This window comes from Exophiala dermatitidis (genome assembly GCF_000230625.1).
Source record: "Exophiala dermatitidis NIH/UT8656 unplaced genomic scaffold supercont1.7, whole genome shotgun sequence".
Taxonomy (NCBI): domain Eukaryota; kingdom Fungi; phylum Ascomycota; class Eurotiomycetes; order Chaetothyriales; family Herpotrichiellaceae; genus Exophiala; species Exophiala dermatitidis.
Window position 1 is genome coordinate 1,865,126 of NW_008751652.1, and position 27,590 is coordinate 1,892,715.

General features: G+C 52.5%; 8 protein-coding genes across 8 annotated transcripts; 5 read left to right on the forward strand and 3 right to left on the reverse strand.

Moving 5' to 3' along the window:
• Positions 1 to 160: 160 nt before the first annotated feature.
• On the forward strand, positions 161 to 3,469 carry HMPREF1120_08479 (uncharacterized protein; the record flags this gene model as incomplete). Its single annotated transcript, XM_009162736.1, has 1 exon — positions 161 to 3,469. The coding sequence occupies one exon, from the start codon at positions 161 to 163 to the stop codon at positions 3,467 to 3,469; it is 3,309 nt and encodes a 1,102-aa protein (XP_009160984.1).
• A 669-nt stretch (positions 3,470 to 4,138) lies between these two features.
• HMPREF1120_08480 (uncharacterized protein) lies at positions 4,139 to 5,569 on the forward strand (the record flags this gene model as incomplete). Its single annotated transcript, XM_009162737.1, has 1 exon — positions 4,139 to 5,569. The coding sequence occupies one exon, from the start codon at positions 4,139 to 4,141 to the stop codon at positions 5,567 to 5,569; it is 1,431 nt and encodes a 476-aa protein (XP_009160985.1).
• Positions 4,840 to 8,225, reverse strand: HMPREF1120_08481 (DNA primase large subunit). Its single transcript, XM_009162738.1, has 2 exons — positions 7,746 to 8,225; positions 4,840 to 7,666 (listed from the first exon to the last, which is right to left on the reverse strand). The coding sequence occupies exons 1-2, from the start codon at positions 7,927 to 7,929 to the stop codon at positions 6,339 to 6,341; spliced, it is 1,512 nt and encodes a 503-aa protein (XP_009160986.1). The 5' UTR covers positions 7,930 to 8,225; the 3' UTR covers positions 4,840 to 6,338.
• Positions 8,224 to 10,884, forward strand: HMPREF1120_08482 (adenylate kinase). Its single transcript, XM_009162739.1, has 3 exons — positions 8,224 to 8,960; positions 9,013 to 10,128; positions 10,201 to 10,884. Exons 1-2 carry the CDS (start codon positions 8,783 to 8,785, stop codon positions 9,612 to 9,614), a joined length of 780 nt encoding a protein of 259 aa, XP_009160987.1. The 5' UTR covers positions 8,224 to 8,782; the 3' UTR covers positions 9,615 to 10,128; positions 10,201 to 10,884.
• Positions 9,842 to 10,813, reverse strand: HMPREF1120_08483 (uncharacterized protein). Its single transcript, XM_009162740.1, has one exon. The coding sequence runs from the start codon at positions 10,400 to 10,402 to the stop codon at positions 10,061 to 10,063; it is 342 nt and encodes a 113-aa protein (XP_009160988.1). The 5' UTR covers positions 10,403 to 10,813; the 3' UTR covers positions 9,842 to 10,060.
• A 569-nt stretch (positions 10,885 to 11,453) lies between the features above and the next one.
• On the forward strand, positions 11,454 to 18,001 carry HMPREF1120_08484 (polypeptide N-acetylglucosaminyltransferase). The gene has a single exon (XM_009162741.1). It carries the CDS (start codon positions 12,309 to 12,311, stop codon positions 17,232 to 17,234), a length of 4,926 nt encoding a protein of 1,641 aa, XP_009160989.1. The 5' UTR covers positions 11,454 to 12,308; the 3' UTR covers positions 17,235 to 18,001.
• Positions 18,002 to 19,665: 1,664 nt separating this feature from the next.
• On the reverse strand, positions 19,666 to 26,248 carry HMPREF1120_08485 (myb-like DNA-binding protein FlbD). The gene is made up of 2 exons (XM_009162742.1): positions 23,095 to 26,248; positions 19,666 to 23,034 (listed from the first exon to the last, which is right to left on the reverse strand). The coding sequence occupies exon 1, from the start codon at positions 25,647 to 25,649 to the stop codon at positions 24,444 to 24,446; it is 1,206 nt and encodes a 401-aa protein (XP_009160990.1). The 5' UTR covers positions 25,650 to 26,248; the 3' UTR covers positions 19,666 to 23,034; positions 23,095 to 24,443.
• On the forward strand, positions 22,836 to 23,845 carry HMPREF1120_08486 (uncharacterized protein). The gene is made up of 2 exons (XM_009162743.1): positions 22,836 to 23,072; positions 23,125 to 23,845. Exons 1-2 carry the CDS (start codon positions 22,901 to 22,903, stop codon positions 23,322 to 23,324), a joined length of 372 nt encoding a protein of 123 aa, XP_009160991.1. The 5' UTR covers positions 22,836 to 22,900; the 3' UTR covers positions 23,325 to 23,845.
• Positions 26,249 to 27,590: the final 1,342 nt, after the last annotated feature.

Genomic DNA, 27,590 nt, shown 5'->3' on the forward strand with positions numbered 1-27,590 from the left:
GCGTCAAAGAACCCCGCGCCGCCGGCCTAAGGGGTACGTACCAAAGCGTCTCCGAGTGTCCCTCTGTGGCCCTCGATCCTGACCGCCCCGCGCAACATCTTCACCGTTGCTGAGGGGGCGTGATCTGTTGTGCCCTCGCCCTCGAGCACCAAGTCTTTGAATGCCAGCATACCACAAAGCAGATTCCGCCGAGACAAGGAAGACACACTCCTATCTGGACGCAACTACTCCCGAAGACCAATCCGCAGTGGCTGAACAAGAAAGACCCTCGAGAGCTGGGAAGAGGAAGACAAAGAATGCGGTTGCCAAACGGCTCCACGACTTTGACAATGCCGATAAGACGGCAGTTGCAAAGCAGATGGATGAACACCCATCGGCTTCACCACCACAGCCCCGGTCGCTTCTCGGACAACTTGAACTGAATCAAGGGTTTACCAGGCATGGGAGAGATGACACCTTGAATACCTTGAACGATCTGAACTCTACTCGAAAGGTCTCAGACGACTATGCTCTACCGGCCGATGCCTGGCCTCGCCAAACCAGCTATGGCAAGAGCCCGACAGATGAGCCATATTCAGGCCTGAATGCTCCCCCTGCGCCGTCCTACGAACCTGGCTTCAGTGCTCGAGGAGGCTTCCAAGCGAGAAGCCCGCCTGTCTCGCCCCCGTCCCGAAAGGCAAGACCGATCAGCTACGGTGGGGGCATGCCTGCCATGCCTGCCATGCCGAGTCATTCGAGAATGTCGACGTCTCCATATGCATATGGCATGAGTCCCTACGGTTCGCCTCCAGCGTTGCCTCACCTTCCACAGCAGCACTTCTACGGCCCTCACGATGTTGACCTGGGCTTGGCCAAGGCCACGGCGCACATGCACCTTTCGCAGCCGTCCACAGTGAAGTTTAGCTCCATTCCAGGAGTTGGACATGAGCGTAGTCGAGCAGTGTTCATGATGGGCGATGGTAATCTGGACATCCTCAGTTATAACGGCGAGAAGGTGGACCACATAGGCAGTCTGAGAGGTGTGGAAGGCACCATATTAGACGCTTGCTTTTTAACTTGGAGTGCGGACGAGGACCCATTCGCCGGATACCGCCCGTTAGTCGCCATCACTGTTCACGGTCCAAGCAATGTTGGATTTGATACCTCCACACCCGATGGCCTCAGTGTTCATGACGGCCAGGAAGCTGTTCTCGAGACCAAGGTGATCGTGTACTCACTACGCAAAGCCTGCCATATCGCAGAGCTACTGCGAGTACCAGCTCCGCTACCCCCTTTCCCAGGCGGCTTCCCTAACTCTGGTCCCATTGCCACCTTGAAACTGCATGCGAGTGGGAATTTCATGGTTGTGTCTTGTGGCAGCAGCGGCGAGGTTTTTGTCTTCTCTGTTAGGAAATGTCAAGAGGCCGGTGCATTCGTGTGCTTGGGCAAGTACTGGACCACGCTTCAACCACAAATCCAGAGGCGAGACTCGTCTTATGAACCTTCCTCTGAGCCAGAGATCTCGCCGGCCGATCTCGGGCGTGCTCAAGAGAGCGATGACGCCCCCATTCTTAGCTTGAGCGGCCGTTGGCTGGCATTCTGTCCTGCCAGTGCCTCCTCTCGGCGATCGGTTGGGGCCATTCTGGGAAGGTCAGTTATTCACACCAAGAACTCGACGATCACTTCAGGGACTGCTCCCCCCAAGCCCGTCGTCAGTTGTGAAGTGGAATCCCCTGATGCAGACACTTTCCTCGGCAAAGTCGCGAAAGGTTTTGCGCAGGAAGCGGTAAGAAGCGCGAAATGGATAAGTGAGAAGGGTTTCCAGACGTGGCACAACTACTGGAAAAAAGACACAACGAACAATCAGCAGTCACCTGCCGTTGCTCCGTCGAGTCCTCCTATGTATTCTCCTCGTCCCAACTTCGCGCAATTTCCGCCGACACATGGGCCTGACCAACAGGACGCTTCGAAGGATCCCGAAGTGATCACAGTCCTCGACTTACGTCTCTTGCAGGAAAATCATAGCAAAAAGGGTGTCGATTTCACCCCGTTAGCCACGTTTAAGCCACCAGGAGGCTGCAGCTTCCTTTCCTTCATGCCCAATGGTTTATGCCTATTTACGGCCAGTTGCAAAGGTGATGTCCACTACGTTTGGGATTTGATGCAGCTCAAGTATCTAAGGAGTTCGGCCGCTCTCTCAGCATCAGAGACTGGACGTGTCCGACAGATCGCGAGATATGAACGCCTGAGCCCTTCTACCATTGTTGACCTCGCGTGGGACGGACCAACAGGCCCTCGTTTTGCTCTCCTCACCAAGAACAGAACGGTGCACATCTTTGATTTGCCTCGAACTGCATTTCAATGGCCACCGCCACGCCCCAAAGAACACCGACCCACGTCTGCTCCTGCCAATCAACCAAACGTGACGATTGAGCATGAAGCTGTGCCACCCGGCGGCTTCCTTGCTTCAGCGATGAGTCTTGCAGCAAAAACACAGCCAATGCTTGCAAACCTAAGAGGAAGAGCACCCAGTATCAACGGAGGACTTAGCAGTATTGGTGCTTCTGGGTTTGGGCTTGCATCTGCTACAGGGATCAAGAGTGGCAGAGCAGTCGCCGCAGGGCTTAGTAAGTCACTCGGCGCTGCTACTGAGACTGTGACCAGCCTCCGACATGCAAATCAGAGCAGGCTTTCTCTGAAAACTGCAGTCCGAGCAGACATGCTTTGTTGGCAGGAACGGGATGGCAAGTCTGTTTTGTCTGTTCTCGATTCGGCCAGTATCCGAAACTACCACGTCCGCATGACCAAACCCAGAGAGACCCGGCAAAAAGATACGGTATCAGTGTTTGATGCGCGGAAAGCTGTTGCTTGCAAACTCCCCAAGACCGCAGACCTACTCTCCGACACAGGACTGCCCAACGAAGAGAGTAATTCACTATCGGCCTTCTGGAGGTTTCGCGCTGGTAGAGATGGACCTGCGAAAACGCCACACCCACTGGCTTTTGCTGAAATCGAAACCAACGCTCCCTATCAACCATTCCATTCCGACCGCAGAGTGGCAATCTGCTTGTTGAGAGAAGGTAATCTTGCATCTTCGTCTCAGACCACACCATGGCGTACATCAACTCCTGGCTGGGCCAACGCCGTATCTGGTTCAGACGCTTGGGTATTTGGCACTGATATCCAATCCCGGAAATTGAACATAACTGGCTGCTCCGATCAAGTCCAGGGCGAGCGATCTGTGATCTATCGAGAGACCACCATGGCTCCCCAGGTCAACACTTTGGGCCAAGTGTCGGGCGAAGTTCTGGATAACAGCGTCAGCCATATTATTAGTAGTACTAAGAAGCGAAAAAGCAAGAGAGCCCGTATCCCCACACAAATCTTCGACGACGAGGAGACGGTTGAAATTGGTCTGGGTGCTACCAGGCCACAAGGCAGCCTTGATCCGGACTTTGACCTGCTGGAGACTGATCACTCACCGAGGTAGTCTATTTTTATTCCACGCTCTCGGCATGCTTATGTGTGGATTGTAAGCTTTGGAAACCGACTATGTGCCATCCATGGCTGGCCTACGTGTACATCAAACAGCTTTATTGTGGTAGTGTTACCAGCATCTCAGATCCTGATGTCCGTTGCCTGGCTCAACCATGTATCAAGCTCTCTGGCCTGTTTACTGTGGCTAGGAAGTGCATCACCTTCAAAAGACCCAAACAGGACACTTGGACTGTCTATGAACAAGTCTGGGTTTGCCATCTCATTGCCTTTGTTCGGTACTACACTTGTTCTTTCTGAAGTTTATGGTGCCTGTCTCTTTGTCATGTCTCCAACTTCTTTGTTTCCCTCCTTGTCCCCTTTTGCTTGGTTAGACCTCCTCGACAAAAGGTTCAGCCTTCAGGCCGACTTCCAATGCGCCGCATTGTGGAAGCTTGACCAAGATCTCGACAATCAATCTCGCGGTCCCACTGTGTCTCCCTTTGTAAGGATGTTTCGGTATGAAACTACTTATACCTATGGTTTGACCAGGCAAAGGAATGCATCGAGTAACAACTTTTCGTCCCCCACGTCTGAAGCAGACATCCCAGCTTCAGCAATATACACCTCTCCTTTTATATATATACATACATATATTGTGATCAGCAGCCAGACCACATTCAGCATGTCTCAGCACGTCAAATATGGACTATTCGTTCCCGAAGGAAGCGGTTACCTCCACGTCCAGGTTCTAGGCGCAGGTGTGCAGGGAACAGCGTCTCTTGTGCGTTCTGTTGCCGAGCAGGACGTCTGTGTCAGAAAGAAGACGGTGGGTGTTCAATCAAAGTCTCCAGGCGATACATTTGCAGAGGTAAAGTTGTACCGCCCCCATCCTCGCATTCCGAGACTCATTCATACTCAAGCATACGCGGCATCTGAGCACCAAACCTCCGACTACCAGAGTTACTCAATGATATTTCAGTACTGCAACGGAGGCACACTATCGAGGTTCCTGGATATTCGAATAGCAGATGTCAGGTTCAGGCCAACCCCGGCGCTGGTGTGGAAGCTATTTGACGAACTTCTGTCAATTGTCTTCTTCCTCCATCAGGAATGTAGTCCGGCCATTGCCCACAGCGACGCCCACAGCTCCAATGTGTTCTTGAATTTCCCGACGCAGGACGCCAAACTCCCAGACTTCTATCTGGGCGACTTCGGCCTTGCCAGGACCTTGGAGGATTTCATCTGGAGAGACCAAGGGGCCACGCCGGGTCAACGACGACTTACCGACCCAAAGTGGCTGGATCAAGCTGCTGACCGAGAGGTCTTCAAGGACTCTGTTGAGAAACTCGTCAAAGATCTCAGCAGTGTCAGGCACCACGTGTGCATGATCATAACCGGTAATAGGTCTTACGATGTGAAGGATTTTGACGAAGTTATTGACTGGCACAAGCAGGAACAACAATGGCCGTCGAAACTGATCAGCATGTATGACAGACTCCGAGGGGTCATCACCAGTCTGAAAACCAGACAGTTTGAGAAGTACGAAGACTTAATCGAACTACGTCAGTTGGTAAATACGTTCGCCAGAGAGCAGGCAGTGGAGCAGAACCCCGAGGCCTCAGACTACAGCGGCACACGACCGGGCAAATACGCCATTGCAAAGGCCCCGGGCGGCGCGACCACACCTGAACCCGACATGGGGCTGGACGCCCATACCACGAGGTCCGAAGGCAGTGACGGCGATAATGTTGAAACTTCACCCAAATTGTATGATTCCCGCCACAAGTTGTTGCTCGGCTCGATACATGTCCCTGGACCATGGCGAATCGCGCACGTCAACCCAGATACCCAGAATGTACTGGCAGTGGAGAGACTCGACTTTGGATACTACAACATGCCTATAGAAGAGACGTGGCCCGAGTTTCTGCTCCCTCCCCATGTCGCGAGTGCCGGTTGGGACGCGGTCTTGACAGCCGCGAAAATCGCCGACGCTCGTGACCAAGGCACAACTCCTCCTCCGCCGGTACAAAGCTGGCAGACTGAAGGTTTGGATTTGAACCAGTGCTTTGAGATCGATCCGGAATGGAATCCCGTTGAGACGGCAGAGTCCTGATCTGAGTCCATCGAAATCACAGGGCTCGGATTTGTAAATATATATGTCTTGCTAATAGTTTGCTGCTGATTGTGGGGAAGTAACAAGGCCAACGACAGCGTCGACGACGACGTCGACGGACGACATTCTCGGGAACTGGGATGGTTCAACGTTGTAGACCGACCTTGCGAAAGGCGAAGAACAGAGTTGGGATCGGGCCATCATCTCAAACGAATCCCTTAGTATCGGGATTTTGCAGAATAGAAAAAACAAACAAACGCTTTATACCTGGGTACGACGCGAACAAATATAGGCGTGCTGCTGTGCTACGTACGAGTCTCGTGTCCTCGGCATTGTTATCGTCAGGAGTCGTCTTTCAGGTTCTTCTGCTTCATCTCGGAATCTTAGGAGGGAACAATCAGCAGCAGTAATTAGGTACAGCACCTGTGCCTGGTTCTCGTTGATGCCGATCCTGACCACAAACACCGTCGTTCGCCACCATAGATAGCATGAATGCGTGAGGCACCTCACATGGCATGAATCAGAGCCCGTACACTTTATCGTATTCAGCTGTAGTGTCGAAGAAGTAACAAGCAAGTGACCGACCCATCCATCATGTCCAACGCCACATAGTCAACGCCATCGCCATCGCCATTGCTTGACATGCCTCACAGAGACGGAAAAGGCTGGGGAACGGAAACCTCTCATTCTTCTCCCTCCCTTCCCGTCCCGACACAGGATCCTATTCCTCCGAGGCAATAACACGCATGCACAGTTCAATGCTGCTCGTTTATTCCTCCATTTTGACATCCTGCTTAGGCAGATTCCCCAGGTTCTTCAGAAGATACGATCTCTTGAAATAGGTATTTGGGTGAACAATGGTTTCGAGTTCGGCGGGACCCCAGATCCCTTCGTCTTTGACCTTTTTGATTTCGGCCCTGTGGGCCCACTCAAAAACCCGATTACAGGCGATGTGGTAGCGCTTCTTCTCGACATCCTCTTTCACGCCGCGGAGGACATCTCGATCGTGCACGCCCGTGGCCTGTAGTAAGCTGGTGAGGTTGTCGATGCTGAAATGGCGGTACGGACAGCCGTGGGCTTCTCCGGTTCCGGGCGGATGCTCCGTCAGGATCTTCTGACACGAATAAGGGGCATAGCCGCGGCCGCGGCGATTGGCGTCGCCCCCGACATCACCGTAGCTGTGTCGTACGTTGTAGCGGTATTCCTTGTTGAATTGGTCGTCGGTGATATTTTTGAAACTCTGTCTCCAGAAGATCAAACATTCTTCCAGCGACAAGCCAATTCCTTTCAGGAAAAGGGTATATTGCAAACGACCGAAATGTTTGAGGTGGCTGTTTTTCCGTAGTGTCTGGTGCAAATGCTTCATGCACAGTGGGAAATGTTGCGAAAGGGCGTCGATATTGGCGGCGGTGATGGGTGCGCCTGCAAGCGCACCGTCGGACTCGCTGAAGCCGGCGTCCGGAGTGGCAAAGTTCTTTGAGAAGTGGTCGAGGATCGGAGTCAATCGGTCGTCTTCGTCTAGTCGTGGTCGGATGCGGGCGGTCAATTCGAGTGCTTTTTCCAATCGGTTCGAGAACTCGGTCAGAACCATGCTTGTTTGTTCGCGCATGGGAACATATGCTTTTCCTTTTCTGACTAGAACCGTGCGGTGCTCGACCAGTTCGGGAACACGCGTCCAGTCGACTTTAAACCAGCTTTCTTCCTCGAGTCGGCGGAGGCCAGGTGTTGCTGCTAGTAGCTGTTCTCCCAGTTCCCGTTTTTCTTCCTCTGAAACCACTTCCCAACTCAGGTTCAAACTCTCAATGAAGGCTCGCCGTTCGCGGCTGTCGTCCGCTTGGAATCGAAGCTTGAATAGCATCGTCTCGGCCCGAGCAAACCGTCGCCTCAGGTCTTCTGTTTTGCAAAATGCTAATCGTAGGATGAAGTGCGAGTAGTGGTCCTTCCGGCGTTCTTTTCGAAGGCGCCCGTCTACCACGCCGCCAGCGGCAGAGGAATTCGAGGACAGAGGCAGATATTTTTTGAGCAGTGGTTCCAGATGCGTCGCCGTCTCTTGTGGCGATTTGTTGCGGAATGAGCATGTCTCGATCTCCGCGAGAACTGAATGAGTTGAGTTCTGTCAGTATCCAAATTCCATAGGGTCCTGTGGTGACTACCAGGCGGCGGCGGGGGGCCATACTTCTCAATCTATCAATTGCCCATATCTCAAACTCCTCCAGGCTGATTTCCTGTGTCGGTGGCACATCGTAGAACGATAATCTGTACGGGTAGTCCTGGTCTTTGTAACTGGCGTTGGCAAATTGGGTCTTCTTGTGGTCGATTCTCTTCCGCTTGGGCTCGAATCGAGCCTCAGTGCGTAGCATCTTGTTCGAAATAGGTACTATATTGTTTGTGCTCGATGTCTCAGGGCGTTGAGGGTTGTAGAACTGTATGTAGTATTACTAGTACACGAACTTGAAGTGCACCACGGATTCGAGGCACGCGTGCGCTGAGACGCGTCGCGACTGTAAATGAATGACGCGCAGTGATCGGAGGAGGAAAAACTAAACGCCGGCTCCCTGGGCAACTGAGATTGTCTGCGCTGACATAATCAGTGGTGGTTTTCGGTCCCCTACTACTAGACGACATGTACCAAGCCGTCCTTTGCTCTCCCATATCTGCTGCTTATTTTGAATGCGATCACGGGCAGGGTTTCAGAACCAAGGTCTACTCTCACAACGCCGTACAGCCGAAACCAGCTAAACAGCAGGACCCTTTTCACCTGGCGAGTTCTGGTGCCTGTGACGGGACGCTGCTCCCATGGTGTTGCCGCCGGCTCTTCTCGGCCGAGATCGTTCCTCCGCTCCCCACGATTATTACAGTACTGTTAGCCACTGCAGTGCCGTGGTAATTGTACCGGCTTACTAGACTCGGAGTAGGATTATTATTCCCCGGCCCCAACGTGCGGCTTCAGCATCAGTCAATATACGATCATCTTTCTCATTCCCTTTTCTCCGTAACACCTGTGTCCTGCGTTCTATTGTTCAGCGCTCGCTGGTCCTTGCCCGTCAGCTCTCTGGGAGCCTCCCCTATTCTTTGTCCATTGCTAAAGATTCAGACCTAAGTTGGAACAATATGGGCACTTGATCAAGTGCTCTGGCGGCGGTCCTCGCCTCGGGATCACATCTTGCCTACTACTATCATTCGGCTAGCTGCAACGCAAACATACCACCTACAATGACATTTGCTACAGCGAGTCGAAAGCTGAAAAAGGCGGCGAGAATCATCCTTGTTGGGGCACCGGGGGTTGGAAAAGGAACGCAGTCCGAGAGGCTTATGAAACGGTTTCCACAACTGTGCACGATCGCGACCGGAGATCTTCTGCGTGACAATGTCAAGAATAAGACAGCTCTTGGTCGGTACTCTCAATGCGCACCTAGATTTAGACTGCTGACATAGCGCTGCAGGACAACACGCAGAAAGCTACATGCGCAGTGGTGGTCTGGTGCCCGATCCTTTGATTCTCAACCTCATCCTCAACGAATTAACCACGAGAAAGTGGTTAGACACATACGATTCCAATGAGAACATAATCGCCGCCCTTGAACATGGCCAGAACTCGGGCAAAACAATAGTTCAAGTCTCGAATTCACCCGATACATCTTTTATTCTAGATGGGTTTCCTCGTACTGCCACCCAAGCTCGAGCTCTGTCACATCTTCTCCCCATCAACCTGGTCTTCCAGCTTGTCACTCCAGTCGAGGTTATCCTCTCTCGAATGGCGAATAGATGGACACATTTGGCTTCGGGAAGAGTATACAACGTGGGATTCAATGATCCAAAAGTCGCTGGGATTGACGACATGACTGGGGAACCACTGGTGCAAAGGGACGATGACAGCGAAGCCACATGGCGGAAACGTCTGGCCAAGTTTGACGAGACGAGCCAGAGTTTGCTGGACTTCTACCGGGCGCAGGACGAAAAGCTCGTGGTCACGGTTCAAGGGAACAGCAGTGATGAGATTTCGCCGCAGATATTTGCAGAGGTCGAGAAGCGATTCGGTCTATAAAAGAGGAGTGAATGGGTTACATTATTTTGATCATTTAGGGAAACATTAATCTGTCACCTCGACTGTGATTCTCCAGATCCCATTGAGATCAAGATGATCCCTAAGTCCCGGATGCCCAGCCAGAGGTAGCTAATCTGCGCTCGGCGCGAAACCGGCCTCAGCAGTGAATGCCAGAGGCCGACGATTTAAGTAATGCTTTTTGTTGCCGGCGCGTGTAGATGGAGAAAAGAAGGGAAGAGGAAAGTGTGGACGCGTGAGAAGTGACAAGTATTTGCGGTGGGCCACTCAGGCTTGGCAAACGCGTGAGCTCCCTGCAACTTGAACTTCGACGAGTGCAGCAACTTCAAGTTCCAGTTCCATGTTTGATACAGGTTGACCTGGCTTTGGCTCCGAGTCGAGCTTGATACCTGGCTACATATCTAACTCCTTGTACAGCACATCATACATCAGTCAGCCTCATCTGTCTCCCGCCGATGATGTGATACGGCGTTGTTCCAACTTCGAAACAAAAATTGTTGGTGCAAACGGGACAACCCGCCGCCTTGATGATGTGTTACAGTACATAGCACTGATGCCTCGACGACAGTTGCAAACTGCGCAAATCGCTTTCCGATATGCATGGAGCTCCCCCAGATGTTCAAGCATGCTGGAAAATCAGAAGCAAACAAGATGATGCTGACTAGAGGTAGGCCTTCGACGGCCGGAAGCAATTCAGCTGTCCGCCTCCTGCTGGTCGGTCGCTGCAACTCGCCGGCGGTCTGAATCGGAACGTCCAATTGAATCCTCATTGGTTGCTACTACTAGTACTTATAGAACATCCAACTATATTTGCCTCGTGGGAAATGGTGTCAGAATCCGGCCATTCACCCGGTCAGCACTGCACGTACCCGCATCTCGCCTGTGGCTGTCCGCAAACTCGAAGCTACTGTACCCGTTGATAGCGGCCTTGCGCCTGTCCTATGTTGCGACTTCGACTAGATAGATGAAACAGCCTGTTGCCAATAGAATTAGGAACTGACGGACATCTTGTAGGCTGGGTGACAGGTGGACCACTCTCCCGATAGCACATGAGCAGAAGAGCCTGCGTCCAACGACTGAAGAAAAAGTGTCAACGGTGCCAGGTCAAACGGCACGATGGAAGGCCTCCAGAAGTCATCAACTCCCTGATTACTAGTAGGGGCCGGGTACCCCAGATAGCGCTACTCAGTGTCCACAGGGGCACCGAGAGCCCAAGGGCCCCCTCGGGCTCTCGTCTTTCGGTGGTTTTCAGGCACTAACCCAGCACATGTACAGAAGAAGGCCGTTGGATCTATGTCTGTTGCTGTCGGCATATCCGTTGATGGACGGATGGCAACACACCTTCTTCCTGCCTGCATGACAGGCGTTTCTCTGCGTTGTCACACCTTGAGACAGCTGTGTTCGCGATGGGGGTGAGGAAGAAGCTGACTGGAACCTCCCAAGCATCGGGCACCGCACGATCATCCATCTGATCCTGGAGCGAAGGCTGTGACTACCCGTTTGCTCTCGCTTCTTCGTCATCACTAAGCCCAACGAGGCCGCTGGTGGTACAGAAGGCGCCTCAGCAAAGCAGCTGGGCGGGCCTCAGGCCACGGTAGCCTCCTAAGCCCCGGCGTAGTCCAATGCAGGCCGCTGAGACGGGCCAATGAAGCCCGGCGCGACGAGGTGACACATCCAGCTGTGCCGACTGACAGCAGACGCGCTCCGCTCCCCAGGGCGAATTGAGGCCAGTCTGGAGTCCCAAGGAAGGCATCCTACGACTAGAGTGTCATGGTGCAAGCCACATCCTATGCCAATGGGTTCAAGTTGGCGCGGTTGGAAAAACGATGCTCTGGCACCGTATGAATGGATGTGCAATCATGAGGCGTAAATTATGTCTTGTCCGCTCTCACGAAGCCGACACGACCGCAGAGGAACCCTTTTCATGCAAGGGCGTATTCGTTCATCCTCAGCTGGAAGTTGTCCTTGATAAGCACTGCAGTGGCAGCAGAGAGTATCCTACGTAGTTCTGTCGAGAAGTTGAAGACCGCAACTTGAAGCGCGACTCCACCGCCGCTGCCTGCGACTCGGATATTGAGCGGACCGTCTTGGTTGTTCCCTTCAAGTCGACCGCGCCTCCACCACAACAGATCCTGGTCGATCCTTCAACCACTGCCAGTGACTGCACCCGCCCTTCACCTTCACGGCAGACTGCTCCTCGCTCGAGTTCTACGTGAACAGCAAGCAACATTCGAACGTCAAATCTTCCTTCACCTCCTTGCGTCGCCCGCTGTCCACCGGCAAGACAAGACCAAACAATTTCAATCCACCCAAGGGCGTGAGGATTCCCCCTTGTCCGACAGCACGGACCCGGCTCAGTCTCAGCCAAGTTTGTTTCACGAATTCCCCGACTTCAGGTCTATCGGCCTGGTTGCTCAAGGAGAGAAAAACATCTTCTGCTTCGTCCATGACTGCGCAAGTCTCGCGAGCAGCAGAAACAGTACTTGGAGGAACACAATGAGAGCCGGGAGTGAAAACAAGAGCAGGCCCAGTTGCCTTCTTGCCTTTATCGTGAAATTGTCCCGGCGACCTCATCCGGTCGCGTTCGAAGTTGGGTGATTCACTCAGAGATTTGCACCCCAACCGCGAGCAACCTAGCGACTCCCGCGAGTTAGACGTCTATCTCAATTGAGAATCATGCTCATCGTGCCTCGGCGGCAGACCAACGCGATGGATCCTCCTCAAGACCGCAACAACTATTTCCGTCGACCCATAGATACAGCCAGTCGCCAGTATGCGATCCCCTCGGCGCCCCCTATGCCCGGCCATGAGCGCCGGCAATCTGGAGGCCTCAGCTATGCTGAACACGAGATGGTGAGGCAACGGAAAACACCACACGGCCGATTCTTTGAGCAGGACACGGCTGCAATCGACAAGGGTGTGCAGTTTCCTGCCTTCAAACATGTCCTCCTCTCCTTATCTCCTGAATACCGGCGAACCTCGTCACTACCTCAGCAGTGGCCTGCACCCATCCAGTCACAATCATATAACCCTAACATGCCTGCTTCGGACTTTGCAAGAGATGGGCCGTATAGTCAACAGTCGGAGTCCTATGGAGCCTCCACTCCGTTCACCTACGCACCGGCATGGGACTTTCCAGGCGGCCTTGATTCTATGCTCAATCAGACCCTACCACTCCAAACAACGCAAAGATACTATGTCCAACACGGTACCAATGTGCCTACAGTCCTTCCCACTGCTTTCCATTCTCAATTCGGTCCTACTGCCTCGGCGGGACAAGAATTGTACGGACCGTACTGGCCAGACGGCACTTACAGTCCATACCGTCCAGCATCTATCCGAGACAGTCGAGTATTTCCGCGAGCGCCTGCTGAACGATTTCCTCTGGACCATCATGTCTTAGATCACCATTTACTGAGGAAGGCTGGACGGTTCCCCGAGGGACATGGCCATGCTTATGTCCAAAATCGTCCAGAACAGTTCTTGACCGCACCCACCAATTATGTTCAGTCCCCATCCTCGAAGTACAATCATACCCCGAATGCCTATCACAACTCACAGCACCCCTACCTTCAACCTTACTCTGGCCCTGCTCAATCAACGCACAGCCCGTTGTCTATAGGGAAGCCAGTATTAACCCCTCTGGTTCCCGGACCCAGATCAGACCGAATTGCTTTCAGAGATAAAGCCTTCGCTTCGGCCAATGCAAGCTACACAGAGCTCTTGCAAAGCTTGCGGAATGGCACAAGAGAGCGGCGTAACAGCACACAGGCGCGCTCTGAGACAAGTAAAGTGGCCAAGCCAGCGATATTTCCCCAACCACCTGTGAGGTCCGGTTCGCATTTCCAGGAAGATCCGAGCACTAAATTCAGGCCCGCCCAAGATCGCCCTAATCTTCTAGGATTTCGCACTGGTAGTCAGCGGCCGGTCCTTGACAACCCATCTCGACCGCAGACAGCCATCTTCAGACCCAACCAAGGTTATAGCCACCATGATACTACATCGTTTCGAGCACAGCCGGAAGCAAGCCATACGTCTACTCAACAATACCGTCCTGAACAAAGATCGGCCCAAGTACGACAGTTTCGTGAAACAGCAATACCGACTCCGGATCTGCGGCCACCTTTTTACGATCCAGTGGCGGCACTCCAAACAATGGAACTGCTGTGTCATGAGGCCGAGACACCATGGGTGGACGGAATGTTGCTAGCAGGTTGTCTTGCATATGGTCTTGGCAAGTATGCCAAAGCCGAGGAGTGGTATAGAGCAGTTCTGAGGCAGGATCCTGGTCATGTCGAAGCAGTCTCCAACCTCGCCGCAACATGTCATGCTCTTAATCGCCGCGAAGACGCGCTCAAGTACTGGTCAGATGCGGTCAGCTTACGGCCTAGTTACTTCGAGGCAGTTGAGCATCTGATTGGGTTGTTGTGCACTACCCACCGTGCAAGGGAGGCCGTCAGTGTGATTGAATACGTCGAAAGCGCCTTGCGCATCCGTGATGAAGACCTTCAATCAATTGGGGGAGAGTTGAGTGATGCAGAAAGCGACAACAGGAGCCATACTTCAAGTATCGCCACCGTGGCTTCGCATGACAATAGTCACTACGAGTTCGAGACCGGTCTGAACAGTCAGCACTCACCAAGGGCCGATGAGTCTCGAGCCCCCGGTTTTGGATCAAGCGGCTATGCAATTTCTGGGGCTGATAATGGACGCATGTTAGCTCTCATCCATGCCAAGGGGAATATGCTGTACTCTTTAGGGAACAATCACGCGGCTGCATCTGCCTTCGAAGACGCCATCCTCATCGCCACGGGCCAGAGAAAGCGCGGCATTCAAGGGCTCATCAATGGCATTCTCCGCGCTTGCCTTGGCAACATTGATGACCCAGACTACGTGAGCCTCAAACTCGAAGGGAGAGATCCAATACTGCTTGCCCCTGAACACGCCGAAGTCACCGCTAAACTGATGTTCCCTCCTGAAGGAGGCCTTCCTGGGCTAGAGCACGTTTCTGTCCCCTGTGCCTTCCAGGCTGCGGTTGCCACCACCTCCAACTCTCTTCTTTCACTAGCGAAAATATACCAGGATGGTATGTGCAATGCCACTCACAGTGGGAGTTTGAAGTCTCCCTCGACGCGAGAAATACTTGCTTTGTATTACCTATCCCTCTCCCTCCAGCGCAGCCCATCCACGGCCAACAATGTTGGTATCCTGCTTGCAAGTGTCCAGCAAACTGTACATCCGGCCCACCTTGCCGAACCCATTTTCGCCAATTTTGCGTCAATCCCCGGGGTGACGGGGGGAAGTGGAATCCAGCTGGCCCTGATGTACTACAATTATGGCCTCAATCTCGACCCGAAGCACGCCCATTTGTACACGAACCTTGGCAGTTTGCTCAAGGACATAGGCCAACTTGGTGCCGCGATCAAGATGTACGAGCGGGCGGTGAGTTGTGATGGCAACTTCGACATTGCTCTTGCCAATCTTGCCAATGCGGTCAAGGATCAAGGTCGAGTTGCCGACGCCATTGTATACTACCGACGAGCTGTGGCCGCAAACCCTGACTTTGCAGAGGCTGTCTGCGGCCTCGCCACTGCGTTGAATTCGGTTTGCAGTTGGCATGGTCGCGGGGGAATATGTGCGGGTGATGGACTACGTGATCGACTCCATGTGGACGACGAGGGCATGAAGCACACACCATCCCGGCCCTACGGATGGATCAACCGGGTGGTGGAGATTGTCGATAAGCAACTCAAAGACGGCGAGACCTGGGGCTGTGGGACTTTGACCCCTTCAATAATTGACTCTCTGGCAGCGCAGTTGACCCTTCACCGACAATCATCAACGGACAACCGACGGGTCCAGTCACTGGAACTTGTGCGGCAGGCACTTCGAACTTGGTCCGGACAAAAGTGGGAAGGGTCACGCGTTGTCCGCCTCGTTGAGCGAGCCATCCGGGAGATTGGGTGGCACTGGTACCAGGATCGGTATAAGCATCGAAAAGAGTATTCGGTCCGGAAGTATTATCGACCACAGTTGCCGAGCTCATTGTCAGCTCCTACGGCACCAACTGTACTCCCGTTCCACACTTTCACAGCACCTTTGTCAGCAAAACAGATCCGTCAGATATCACAAAGGAATGCCCTCCGCATATCAGTGTGCGCACTTCGCTCTGCGTGGCTCCCAGCTACCGTGTTTCCACCACCTGCGCCCCCCAATCCTTGCCTGAATGTTGGCTACGTTAGTTCCGATTTTAATAACCATCCTCTCGCGCATTTGATGCAATCGGTCTTTGGCCTTCACGACCCGACTCGAGTGAAAGCAATCTGCTACGCCACTACAGCTTCTGATGGTTCTGTTCATCGACAACAAATCGAACGCGAGGCTCCAGTGTTTTATGATGCCTCGTCATGGAGCGTTGAACAACTGGTGAACCAGATTGTCCGCGACAATGTCCACATCCTGGTCAACCTCAACGGATATACCCGGGGAGCACGCAACGAGGTCTTTGCCGCTCGACCAGCTCCGATACACATGTCATTTATGGGGTTTGCGGGCACTCTAGGAGCCGAGTGGTGCGACTATGTCTTTGCCGACATGATCTCTGTGCCTCCAGACACGCTTTCTCCGTGGCGACGGAACGTAACCATTGATGACCGGCTCCGACCCGATTCACTGGTGGAAGATGAAGAAGATTGGATGTACGCAGAGAACCTTATCTTCGCCCGAGATACCTTCTTCTGTGTCGACCACAAACAAAGTGCCCCGGATGTCGGGAAGGGGGCTCCAAGCTTGCGAGACCCTATCAGTCGTGAGCTTGCCTGGAAAGAGGAGCAGGATAAACGATGGAAGATGAGAAAGGAACTCTTCCCGACCCTCTCCGATACCGCTGTGATCCTGGGCAACTTCAACCAGTTGTACAAGATTGACCCGGCCACATTCGACATGTACCTGCAAATTTTGAAAATGGTGCCCAACGCGATTTTATGGTTGTTACGGTTCCCTGATCTGGGAGAGCAGAAACTACTTCAATATGCCCGCGATTGGGCCAGCCCGGAAGTGGCGTCGCGGATTGTGTTTACAGACGTTGCAGCCAAGGGGACGCATATTATGCGTGCATCAGTGGTTGATTTGTTTCTAGACACTCCCGAATGTAACGCCCACACCACGGCCGCCGATGTCATCTGGTCGGGGACTCCGATCCTCACCTGGGGCAAATGGAAGTATAAGATGTGCAGTCGGATGGCTGGAAGCATTGTGGCCAGTGCGCTTCCAGAGGGACGGGAAGGGGACGAGGCGCGCCGGGACTTGCTGGTCAACAGTGAGAAGGAATACATTGATGCCGCGATTGAGTTGGCTCAAGGCCTAGAATATCCGCCTACGGCTGCATCCTCTCCAGGTTCCCCCTCTGCCGGACAAAAGGTCGGGCATGGCAAAGGACGACTGGTGGATCTTCGACGAATGCTTTGGGAAGGGCGGTGGACCAGTCGGCTCTTCGACACCAAGCGCTGGGTCCGGGATGTCGAACTGGCCTATTGGGCGGCATGGGAGAAGTGGGAAAGGGGAGAAGGAGGCGATATCTGGCTACGCAACGCACGCAGGTGAAAGAAGGAAGGGATAACTCAACAGCAGGGTGAGGTGGTGTCATAGACTTTGACGAGTTTTCTTTCTTCGGCTCGAACATCACCGAAAGGAGGTCAGCCTGATCAGACAGGAGTTGAGGTGAAGCACAGCTCTTTAGTTTTGTTTTTGAAATTTCTTTTCTACCACGAAAAACAATACTGGACTGATTGTCTTGTCTGTCTTGTGCATGAGAGGAGAGACTGACACTGTGACTCGAGCGATGATGAATTGAAGATACATACACGGCACACAGAGAGAGAGAGACACAAACATTGCTCTGTGATGCTATCCAGCGGTACCTACTACCTTATCTAGGTACTATACGACTTTATGATGAATGACAATTATCTTATTCTTGAGTTATGCTATGTTCTTTCTCGGCAATTGACCCTGGATGCTACGATGTACGGACGAGAAATGCGAAGAGGACGAGGAGAGGGGGATCAATCTCAGTAACATAACATACTAGTAGAGCAGGCTGCAGGCTGCAGAATGGATATATCCAAGCGGTGGTAGTATTTATTATGTACTGGCTGTACATACTGTATATACACCTACAGAGGTGATGTCCGTACCTACTGTAAGGTACTTGGATATCGGGAGGCACGGTACCAGGGCTCGGAACCAGTTACCTGTGGTAGCTCTCTCTGCGACTTTCTGTCTATACAGTACCTATGCAGAGGTATATTGTGACTGATCTCAGCTCAGAGTCACTCCAGTACAAGGAAGGATATTATTCATGATCTCCCATCAGCCTTCTAGGTGGTGTCACCTTAGTTCTGCCTAATATATATAGTAAACAAAGGAGGAACATGTATAATGTACAATAACCATACCTAAGGCGTATATATACCGTCTCCGACTCTCAAGTTCCGAGTCGGAACAAGCATCCCTTGTAGTGTGCCCCGCGTTTTCGTCAGCTGATGTAGACCGCAGATTGGAGGTATAAGTTAACGAGACAGAGGCAAGCACGTAAAGCCGCTGCGTATTGTCCTTCTGGCCGGTGAATTTGAATCCGAACTGTACAGGAGTAACAGGAGACTAGCGTAGTTGTGAAATGGTCAATCTGTCAATTAATCTTCATGAGCAGCACACTGCAGTAACTGAGCTCGAACAAACTGCTGTTGCGGTTCGTGCGTCATCATATGCGTGTCTCGGTGGCTGCAAAGTGTAAGAAAGAGACCGTGCCACGACTTGAGTAGCGAGCGAGCGAGCGAGTCTGAGATAAGAATCTATCTTTCTTTTTTTGGATTTTCTTTGTTCTTTTGTGGCTAGGGGGCCGCCGAGGTTGATACTGTACCATGACACAGAACAGGAACAAAAGAAAACAGAGCTGGAACCGAAAATGAAGCTCGGGCTGCATGTGCTGAAGAACACTCTTCTCTGGTGTTGATATCATTGACCTACCTGCGTGCTTCTTTTTGATCCACTTATTTTTGACCGGCACCAGCTAGCTGGAAAAGAGTTCGTGGATATTGTTAGTATAGGTACATTTACCGGCGATGACAACGAGATGCTGAATAGCAAAGACGAAAAGCAAAATGTGACTGTGTAATAGCAGTCCGCCCATGTAGACGTGATCTGCGACAATGTGGCCGCTGCGATGGGTCGTACAAATTTTGATACCCAGGTGAGTGCCAGATCAAGGTAGAGGATGCATCATCGAAGCAAGCTTTGGTTTGGCAAGGCAAGGTCATCCAAGGGTACCATAGTAGTGACAGTCAAGACCGACGGTGGTTTAAAAGCAACTTAGTTGCTGCGACGAGATACACAGTATCAGAGCTGTGCAGTAGGGAGCTGGCTACCTACCGCTCTCTTCCACAGGGGCCGGTATGCTTTTTTGAATCTCCGTTGCAGGAAAGGCGGCAGGGCAGTCAGTACTGGACACCCACTGTTTGCACAGTACAATAATATCAAAGGTAATTGGATGGGAACAGAGACGACGACCAGACGACGAGACACTTACCAGAGGGCAAGCGCAGCCTCAGCATAATAGCAAACAAATAATAATAAGTCGTGTCCTCGAATAATATTCAGCTGTGAGCAGGAGCACGATCTATTGGGATAGTTCAGTGCACATGCCAACCCCAGTACCAACGAGGAAGCAGAGTCTGAATAGAGTTCCAACATATTGATTATTGATCGTCAGCCACATTCAGGGCACGAGAACCCCCTTGGAAGTTCGACTGGCAGATGAGGATGTCAATGCTGAAATACGGGAAATGCATCAAACCAAGGCATGTCTGATTGCAAACCTTCTTCGATGGAAAAATAGCACGGTGACCGGTTGACACTGACAGTTGCGGTGGTGATCAAATCCCCCCTTGCATGTCCGGAAGCCAAAAAAGGGGACACTCTGATTCGAAATGTCCTGCAAGTTGCCGACTCCATGTAGAGCAACGGGCTTCCGAGGGTGGTTTTGAAGTTTGAAGACAATTGCTCAGCATGGACGTGAGTTTCGTCTGGTTTCTTACCTTGCTGCTGCTGGATGACCATTGACAGCATGCTCGTGCATTCATTATTATTGTCTCTAAGCGAAAAGGATTTAATTGTTTTCAAGCTGGCAGATCAGACTCAACGCGGCCTGCTAGCTGACTGTGAGTACCTGCCACTGTAGTGCATATCACTTCAATGAGGAGATAAGGTTGCGGGAGTTGAACACATTTGGCATGCAGGGTTTGCCTTCAAACATTGCAATCAATGTCACATGCTTGTAATCTCTCGCAGGCTGTATACTGATCGCTGAAAGGAAAGCCGACCCTCCTGGAACACGTATAGTAAGTACCGTTCACCACACGACACATTTTTGAAATTGTGGTTAAACCGATTGAGGACACTTCCCGGCGTTGTTGGAGACAGTTACGAAGTGGTAAACCCACCTGGGGGGCCGCCTGAGGTTGGGCAAGGTACTGGTACCCTATGCTATGGGACGGCCTCCGCGGTCTCCGAAGGATTTTGACAGGCGCCATGGAGGGAAAATGCGCACCAGTGTGGTCCGCCTGCCACAGGCCTTACGGCCGCAAGGGAATCTGACGGACGCCACAAAAGTGCGTACTACTGCAGAGACAGCTGGGGCCCGGCCACAGCTGCTGTACGTAAATTCTGCAGCAAAGATGCCAGGGCCGAGACCGACTCTGGCAAGGCGACGTTCGTGTATTGACCACAAGTCCGTCGCTCGCTGTTAGAGAGCGTTGACGGCAGGTGATAGATGAAAGCCTGTGGGAACGTGCACTACCGTCGAGATGCCAATAATTACTATGGTCGCAAACAAGGGCGAAAGCCACTTCCAGTGTGGTCACCTCCAGTAGTGCAGCACTATAGTACACATGAGATTGAGATCGGCACCGGCGGGATCGAATCTTGGTGTAACCAAACGGTCACGGTGCCAGCTGAGATACCGCACCTTCTGTAGGTTGGTAGGAAACGCGGGACACCCCTGTGCCCCGGTTATTACTGTCGGAAATGTTCCTGAATCATGGCATTAATATTGTTGTGCCGATCCGTGACAGCAGGACCCGTAGTAGCCCTCGAAATGGATTCCTCCTTTTTCCTACCAAGGTTCCGGCCCCAAAGCCGTTGTACTGGTGGAAAGTGCCGGCAGCCGAAGTTTGGATTTGACGGGAAATCATTTGTTCGCTACTGTTGCCCCCTTCGAAATAGAGGCAATTGTTGGCAGTAACAGTGCAATAATGCTAGTGCGTAGCCAGCTGGTAGTGGCCGTGTGGCGTCGCATTGTATACTCCTCTGTCGCTGTCAAGTGTCAGGGGGAGATCAAACCGATCAAACCCCGGCGCAAAATGATTCCAAACTGGGCAGGGGGACCAGGCCGGCCTGAAGAATGCCCCCTTCGAGTTGCTGCAGACAGAATCGTGCATGACCCGGGCCCAGCATGCAGATTTTCCTACCAGCAGGGGCATTATTAGCATGACTCGCCGATGTCCATGCCCATTATTACGGTCGCCGGGCGCCTTGGGGTCGCAGATCAAGGCGGTAAAGGCAGGTCTGTTGAGGGAGGAGTGCATAAAAATTGGTTAAGTAGGCCACTAGGATCGTTTAACCTCCTAGACAGTAGTAAGTGAAGGCGACAGGACCGCACTCAATTAGGCGTGGAGTAGGCAGGTCTGATCTAACAAGGCGTATGCAAGATACAGGGCTGTGTTTGGTGGCCGGGGCAGCAGCGTTACGAGTCAGGCGCAACTTGACCGTAGCTTGGAGCAACTCGCTAGCTTGGTCATGAGAGGCGACAGGTGACATGTTCACCAAGGTGCACGAGCGTTTATCGCAAAAAACTCGACGGCAGCGAGTCGACGGACCGGACTGATGGGCCCGCGCACTGAGGATCGCTCACACGAGAATGTTGGATAGCCTCAAGCTATATCGGTGATCTGCGAATGAAAAAGGTCGCACCAATTAATGACATCTGTGCAGCATTGGTTCGAACGAGAAGGCCACGTTGGTTTGTGGTGTTTTAGCCTTGTCGGTTAAGCTCGCTGATCGCCAGCGCAAGCCATCTTGAGCGGTGATGGGCTGGTTCGTGAGGCGCGGAATTCGCGCTCTGCTTCAGCCCGTCGCCCGTTGGTCCTCCCATACCGGTTCGGGTTTGGGTTTCTGTGTCTGTATTGCTAGCCGGCCGTAGACAATACCATGCCAGCTGAAGTCCCGCAGGGCCCGGGCTACTTGCTGGCCCTAACCAGGGCCGTTCTACAACCGGCTCACTAGGCTTGACTTTTTCGAGTAGTGGGTTGAGTCGATGCCAGTGGCTGATCCAGGGTCGTTCGCTAAAGCTAACGGCCTTTCCCTGACCACACCTTTCCGAGAGGAATTCCACCGTAGTTGGCGGGCTTGGTAGAGCAAAAATTGTTGGGTGTTGATGGCTGACTAGTAACAGTACCGGGCCAGTATTTGTGGATGGCACTCAGGGCCCCAAGACGCCGTCACCGCTGGTGAATGCCGGCCAACCGTTGCTGTTTTCGTCCTTTGGATGATAATGGGATCGAGTTGCAGCTCGAAGTGCATGATTACGCCGAGACTCGCCAAACAGTCGTGTCGTGGTCACGGCATCAAACCGGGACCGCGCTGTAGGACTTGAACAGAAGTCATACTTCATGTCGTAAGCATTATTGTCGGAAGGCAGGACTCCCCTTGCTCTTCCTGACTCCTCGAGTGCATGGGTGGCAGCCCCGTTCAAGAGCGGCTTGTTGCTCCGGAGTATGACCACTGATGCCACTGTACTCAGTACTGGTGAACAGCAGCTGCATATCAACTGCTGTGTAAGGCTTTTTTCACTGTCATTGCTGAAGCAAAGCCTGATTGTCGCGTAAACGGCTGCGTTGCTACCTATAGCATCTTGATGGCTGACTCGCTGAAATCGATTTCGAACTCACTTTCTAGCAAGTGATGGCGTCGTAGATGCGTATAAGCCAGTGCACGACAGCCTAGAAAGCCGTCAACTCGAACAAGGTCGGCCACTTCGGCAATACTCAACACATTGTCGTTTTGCGGAAGGTTGTTCGAGGCCTACAGATGTCCTCGTGGCTTGCAGTCCTCTCCACAGTCCGTGGATGCGAGGGGGTCTTCAAGTCTTGTCGTCCTGGTCAATTCCGGCATGACCCTTTAAAGTAAAATGTATTTGTCATGGTCCGGTGGACATGATCTTCCCACTGCGGGCCAGGTGTGGAGCTCTTCGCTTGTACTATCCAACATTAGAGCACACCAACATACACTGTGGTAGTGCTATAGGTAGCATTGCGAGTTCGGGGTTTCGGCGTTCGAAGCGATTCGACTTTTTATGCGAGTTAAGCTCCCAAATTGACAACATAGGTGACACAGAGCGGCCACTAACGATGGAGAAAGACTGCTGACGAACATACAGCATGTAAGGCCAAATCATCTCCTCCAGAATCGCAACGGCGTCGGTGGCGAGGTGTGCAGGTCTCGTTTCGCAGCCTCTCAAAGACCGGATACTGGTCTCCCGAGCACTCTTCTGGCCGTACGTTGGAAATGTTGTCTTGGTCTTCCGAACGCTCTCCCCTTTCGGGCCTTTCGCCTCCAGCATGGGTATCTGCTACATAATGCAGAATCGTGGTTGGACTGCCTGATACTGGCGGTGCTGGAAAAGGACGTCGTCTCAAGGCCACACCAGGAGATGACCCATCTTGCCGCCCCTCCCCCCTGCGCTGCCTAGAATGAAATCACAGACTGTTGTCGGTCTCTTCTCGCCGAAACTGTCCGCTTTTTGTTTCTTCTTGAGGTTGGCAGTATGGTTTTATCGATCGAGATGGATGGCGCTGCCTTTTGCGGCCGCTTGGCGACAGAGGTGGGCGTCTATTGAGATTTCATTACTAGCAGGTTAGGAGTTTATCCAACCCCGTTCTTCCTTCGCGATTCGCGCTTTGGGAGAGTTCTTGGTCCGTAAGTAGAGGTCTCTGGCAGGTCCGTGCCTGTAAAGGGTCCGTTGTGCGACAGAGAAGAACTTCCCACCACAGCGGGGGTTGTTCTGGAGGGCAGGACACGGTTGCATGCCTCGACTTATCCGAACCAAGGTGCGCACACAAGGATGCTGTAGACGACCATTTCACCTTTTCCAAAGCCGTCAGGTGCTCTTATTTTGTAATCAATGCCCTGAAGGTGTTGTAGACATGCAGGCGGCCACCTGCCCAGGTGTTGGGTTACCGTGTTCGAGTAGTTCAAGTTGTAAATTTGCAATGCATATGAATCCAACAGCACCTTCGTTACTCGTTTTCGTGCCTTGTCAATGTCGCCTACTACTAGTATGACAGCAAGTCGACGGCACAATGTTAGAGTGCGAAGTATGGCAATATACCTGTTTAAATACAAACTGCGGACTTCAACCTTCTTCTTCCCGGACTAAATGCCCGTAAAAATAGAATTGCAACGGGTCCTTTTTGCAATACAACGCCATTCACAGATATCTGTTATACAAAACTTTGCTCAGTGTGACCATCACGCCTCTGCAGTATGTGTTCATCCTCCTAATCATCTTTCTTCTCGTCCCTGGCTCGCTAAATCTGGGTATCGTAAGTCCATAACAGTACATGTCTCGAAGCCTCCAAGGCGAGGTGAAATAATATAATACAGCCTCTGGCAATAGCCAGAGGAAGGTCGTCCAGAAACTGTTGATTGCTGCCTCCAAAAATTCGCCATAATTTCTCCCAGACCCATGGCTGAACCTCAGCCAAGCAGGCTGGACAGTTTCATCCGACTGTCTCTGGGGCTGGTGGTGTCTGTTTGGTATGAAGGGTTGTATGATCTTGTACTCTCCTGACTCACTGGCCTGGATGGAGAGTCCAGTGGTTCGGGAAGTGACTGTGAATGCGATAATGAAGGACGACCCGGGAGGCTTGAAGATGGTACATTTATTATCGGCCGCGGTGCAGCATTTCGAATGGTTTCTTCACAAATGTTTTCTGGCTTGACAATGTTTAGATTTTGGTCCTGATAATGACCTGCCGGATCCCGAGCGCAGCCTCCAGGCCACATTGGCATCATCAGCTCCTTGGGCGCAGGCAAACTCGGGCGAGGTGATGAAATAGTCCTGGGCGAGATTGAGCAGTTCGACTGGTTATCTGACACAAGAGACGGTGCTTGTTGATGGAGTGAGGCGTGTGATATGTCTGTCGCGGCAGGGGAATGGATGGAAGATTCGATAGGGTATAACGATGGCAACTGCCACTCGGGCCGTCGTTTCGACGGCACGGACTCAACAGACGGGTAAGAATTCGATTCTGAGGGAGGAAAGCGTAAACTATGGTGGGATTGGCCGCGAGAAGGGTATGCCGGTTCCTGGCATTGCGAATGCCCAAGGACCGAGGTTTGCGATGTTGGAGCCGGTAAAGGGTGGGTGCGTTCCCGAGTAAAGGTATTCGTGTGGGAAAAACTATAGCTCGCTTGTTGTAGTTGGGGCCGGTGCGTCAAAGAAGGATATGCCCGAAGGTCTTGGTGAGGAATCTGTGTCTCCCGGCCATAAAGTTGAGGTGTAGATGATGAAGCCGGCATGGGCAGATTTCGATATCCCACCGGTCGAGGTCCGCCGCTCTGCTGCAAGTTGTTTCTTTTTCGTCGGTTCATGCTTCCATTCCACCAGTTCTTCACCGCATTATCACTTCGATTACCAAGCCGACGCGCGATTTCCGCCCACCGCTTGCCCATTTCCTGCACAAGCTGCTCGATCATCTCCCCTTCCTCTGGGGAGATAGGTTCATGGTTGAGGGACGGTTTCAAATTCTGGTGATATCGTTCTCTACATTGTTTTGGTGACCGGTGTTGCATGTGCTGGGAGATACGCACCCAGTTGTTGGGGCCTTGAGTGCGGACGAGGTGCAACAGCGCGGCATCTTCATCGGGTAACCAAGGACCACGTCGACTGGCTGGGGACATATCGGCAATAATGACAGCCTATCCTGACGCTGGATGGTAAGGTCTCAGGAGAATAGGTGCCTCTTTGCTTTCGGTGACTCGTCTTGATTGAAAGATGTTAAGGTATCAGAAATTGCATGAATGGAGCGGGACTTCAACAACCGGGTTCGAAGCCAGGCGTGAAGTCACAACGGGGATCTGACTCGCAGGTCGGATGGCTTCAGGCCTAACGTGATGGAACAGGAGTGAAGCTTGTTTGTTGATCCTGAGGTATAGCGGAAGGACAACTTTGACACAATCCCGGCCGTTCGTCGACTGTTGAATTACCGGCAGTTGACAATGCGAATATGAAGCTCTACTATGGAAGATGATGTGAGCTGAATTTTGGTGGAGGACGGATCGATGGAGAGAGTTCAGCCTAGAAAAGGCTCTCACGCGGGAATGAAAACTTAACCTTGTTCGGATTCCGGCACACCTTTCAGCTTGAGGGTCGTGGAGACTGGGGAAGACCAGTTGATGAGAGCCGCGAATGAGAACGCCGATCGGCGACCTAGGACGGTTGAGTCCAAGATCCAAACGAATATGCAGTAGTAGGAGTGGTAACATACGTACAAGTGGATGTGGTATGTCGGTAGAATAAGGAAAGAGACGCTAGAAGTTCGGGCTAGCATCAAGCCAGGAAAAGCCAGCCAGGTGCCATGGACGTCCCTTTTCGGATGGGCCGGCTGAACCTGTATAGTAGTCTCTTAAAGAAGGTAGACTCCGACATGGACCCATGCCTCCTCCGCCATTCTTAGCTGCCTGCATCACAGAGCGAGGAAACTGCTGTGGATGACAAGTAAAAGACGCTTGTTTTCGTCATGAACCTGCTCCAAAGTGCATTGTTATTGAAGTGAGGCGCGAGGCCGCTTCCTAGAAGAGTCCAAACGTTCGGTCCTCAGTGAAGCAAGCAGCCCATCAGGTGTAGGGGCTTGCCCAGTTAGGGTACGCGACGGTCTTCACGCTCGTGCCGCTCGCCTTGTCAGGAGCCCAGATTGGCCTCTGAATCGTAGGGTTGGACTGGCAGGGCCCGTGTAGACGAGACAGAAGCCATAGCTCCACTAGATCGATCTCTATACAAGGGTGACCCTAGTTAGAGTGAATATGATCGTACGAAGGAGCATGCCAAGTTGGGCGCTTGACAAATTGTCCCCCTGCAAGCTTGGGGCCCAGCAGTTCGTGCGTACCTAGATGTGCCCACTTACGAGCCGTTGAACCTTCTCGCTACTTCATCCTGCGCCGAGGGTGCATCTCAGATCGAGCCTGATGCGGCAACCTCCGTGCTCCGTGAGGCGCAAGGACAGCTCGGTAGCGGAAATATAAGCGAGCTCCTCCAAGAAAGGGCAAACTGCACCCTGACCGCTGGGCTGCTCGAAAGGACGGATTTCCTTTTGGCGGGGCTACCAGGCCGGGAGAACACAGTGCGCGTGGGCCTTTCGCGATATGCATGTGTCCATGACTAAACTCGCGCCTGTTGTTCGCCTTGAATAATGTGTCGAGTCTACTGCTGCAGCGTTCCAAGCCATTTGGGGAAGCCGGGATCAGGCTGGAGCGTGGAGCATTAGGGGGTCTGTGTGTTGAGCTGAAAAGGGTATCATTGAGATCACCACCCTTGCAGGGCCAGTGCCGGGCTCTGGTGGTGGTCAACACAGAGTCATAACATACACTGCAGACGGCAACATACGAGTCCACCACCATTTTGAGACTGACGTCTGAGTGGACCGTCTCGCTTTTTCACGTCAAACATCTCAAGCCTAAAATTGCGAGTGCAGCCACCTGCAGCCTGAGCGTTTCGACCGTTGCAGCCCCTGCCGCTTGAAAAGAAGTTGAGTTTGTCATGACTGGTCCGCACCCCGTGCTAACGGCGATGAGTGGACCGGACTGGAAGCCAATCGTTTAGATACAGATGGGATCGTGATGACA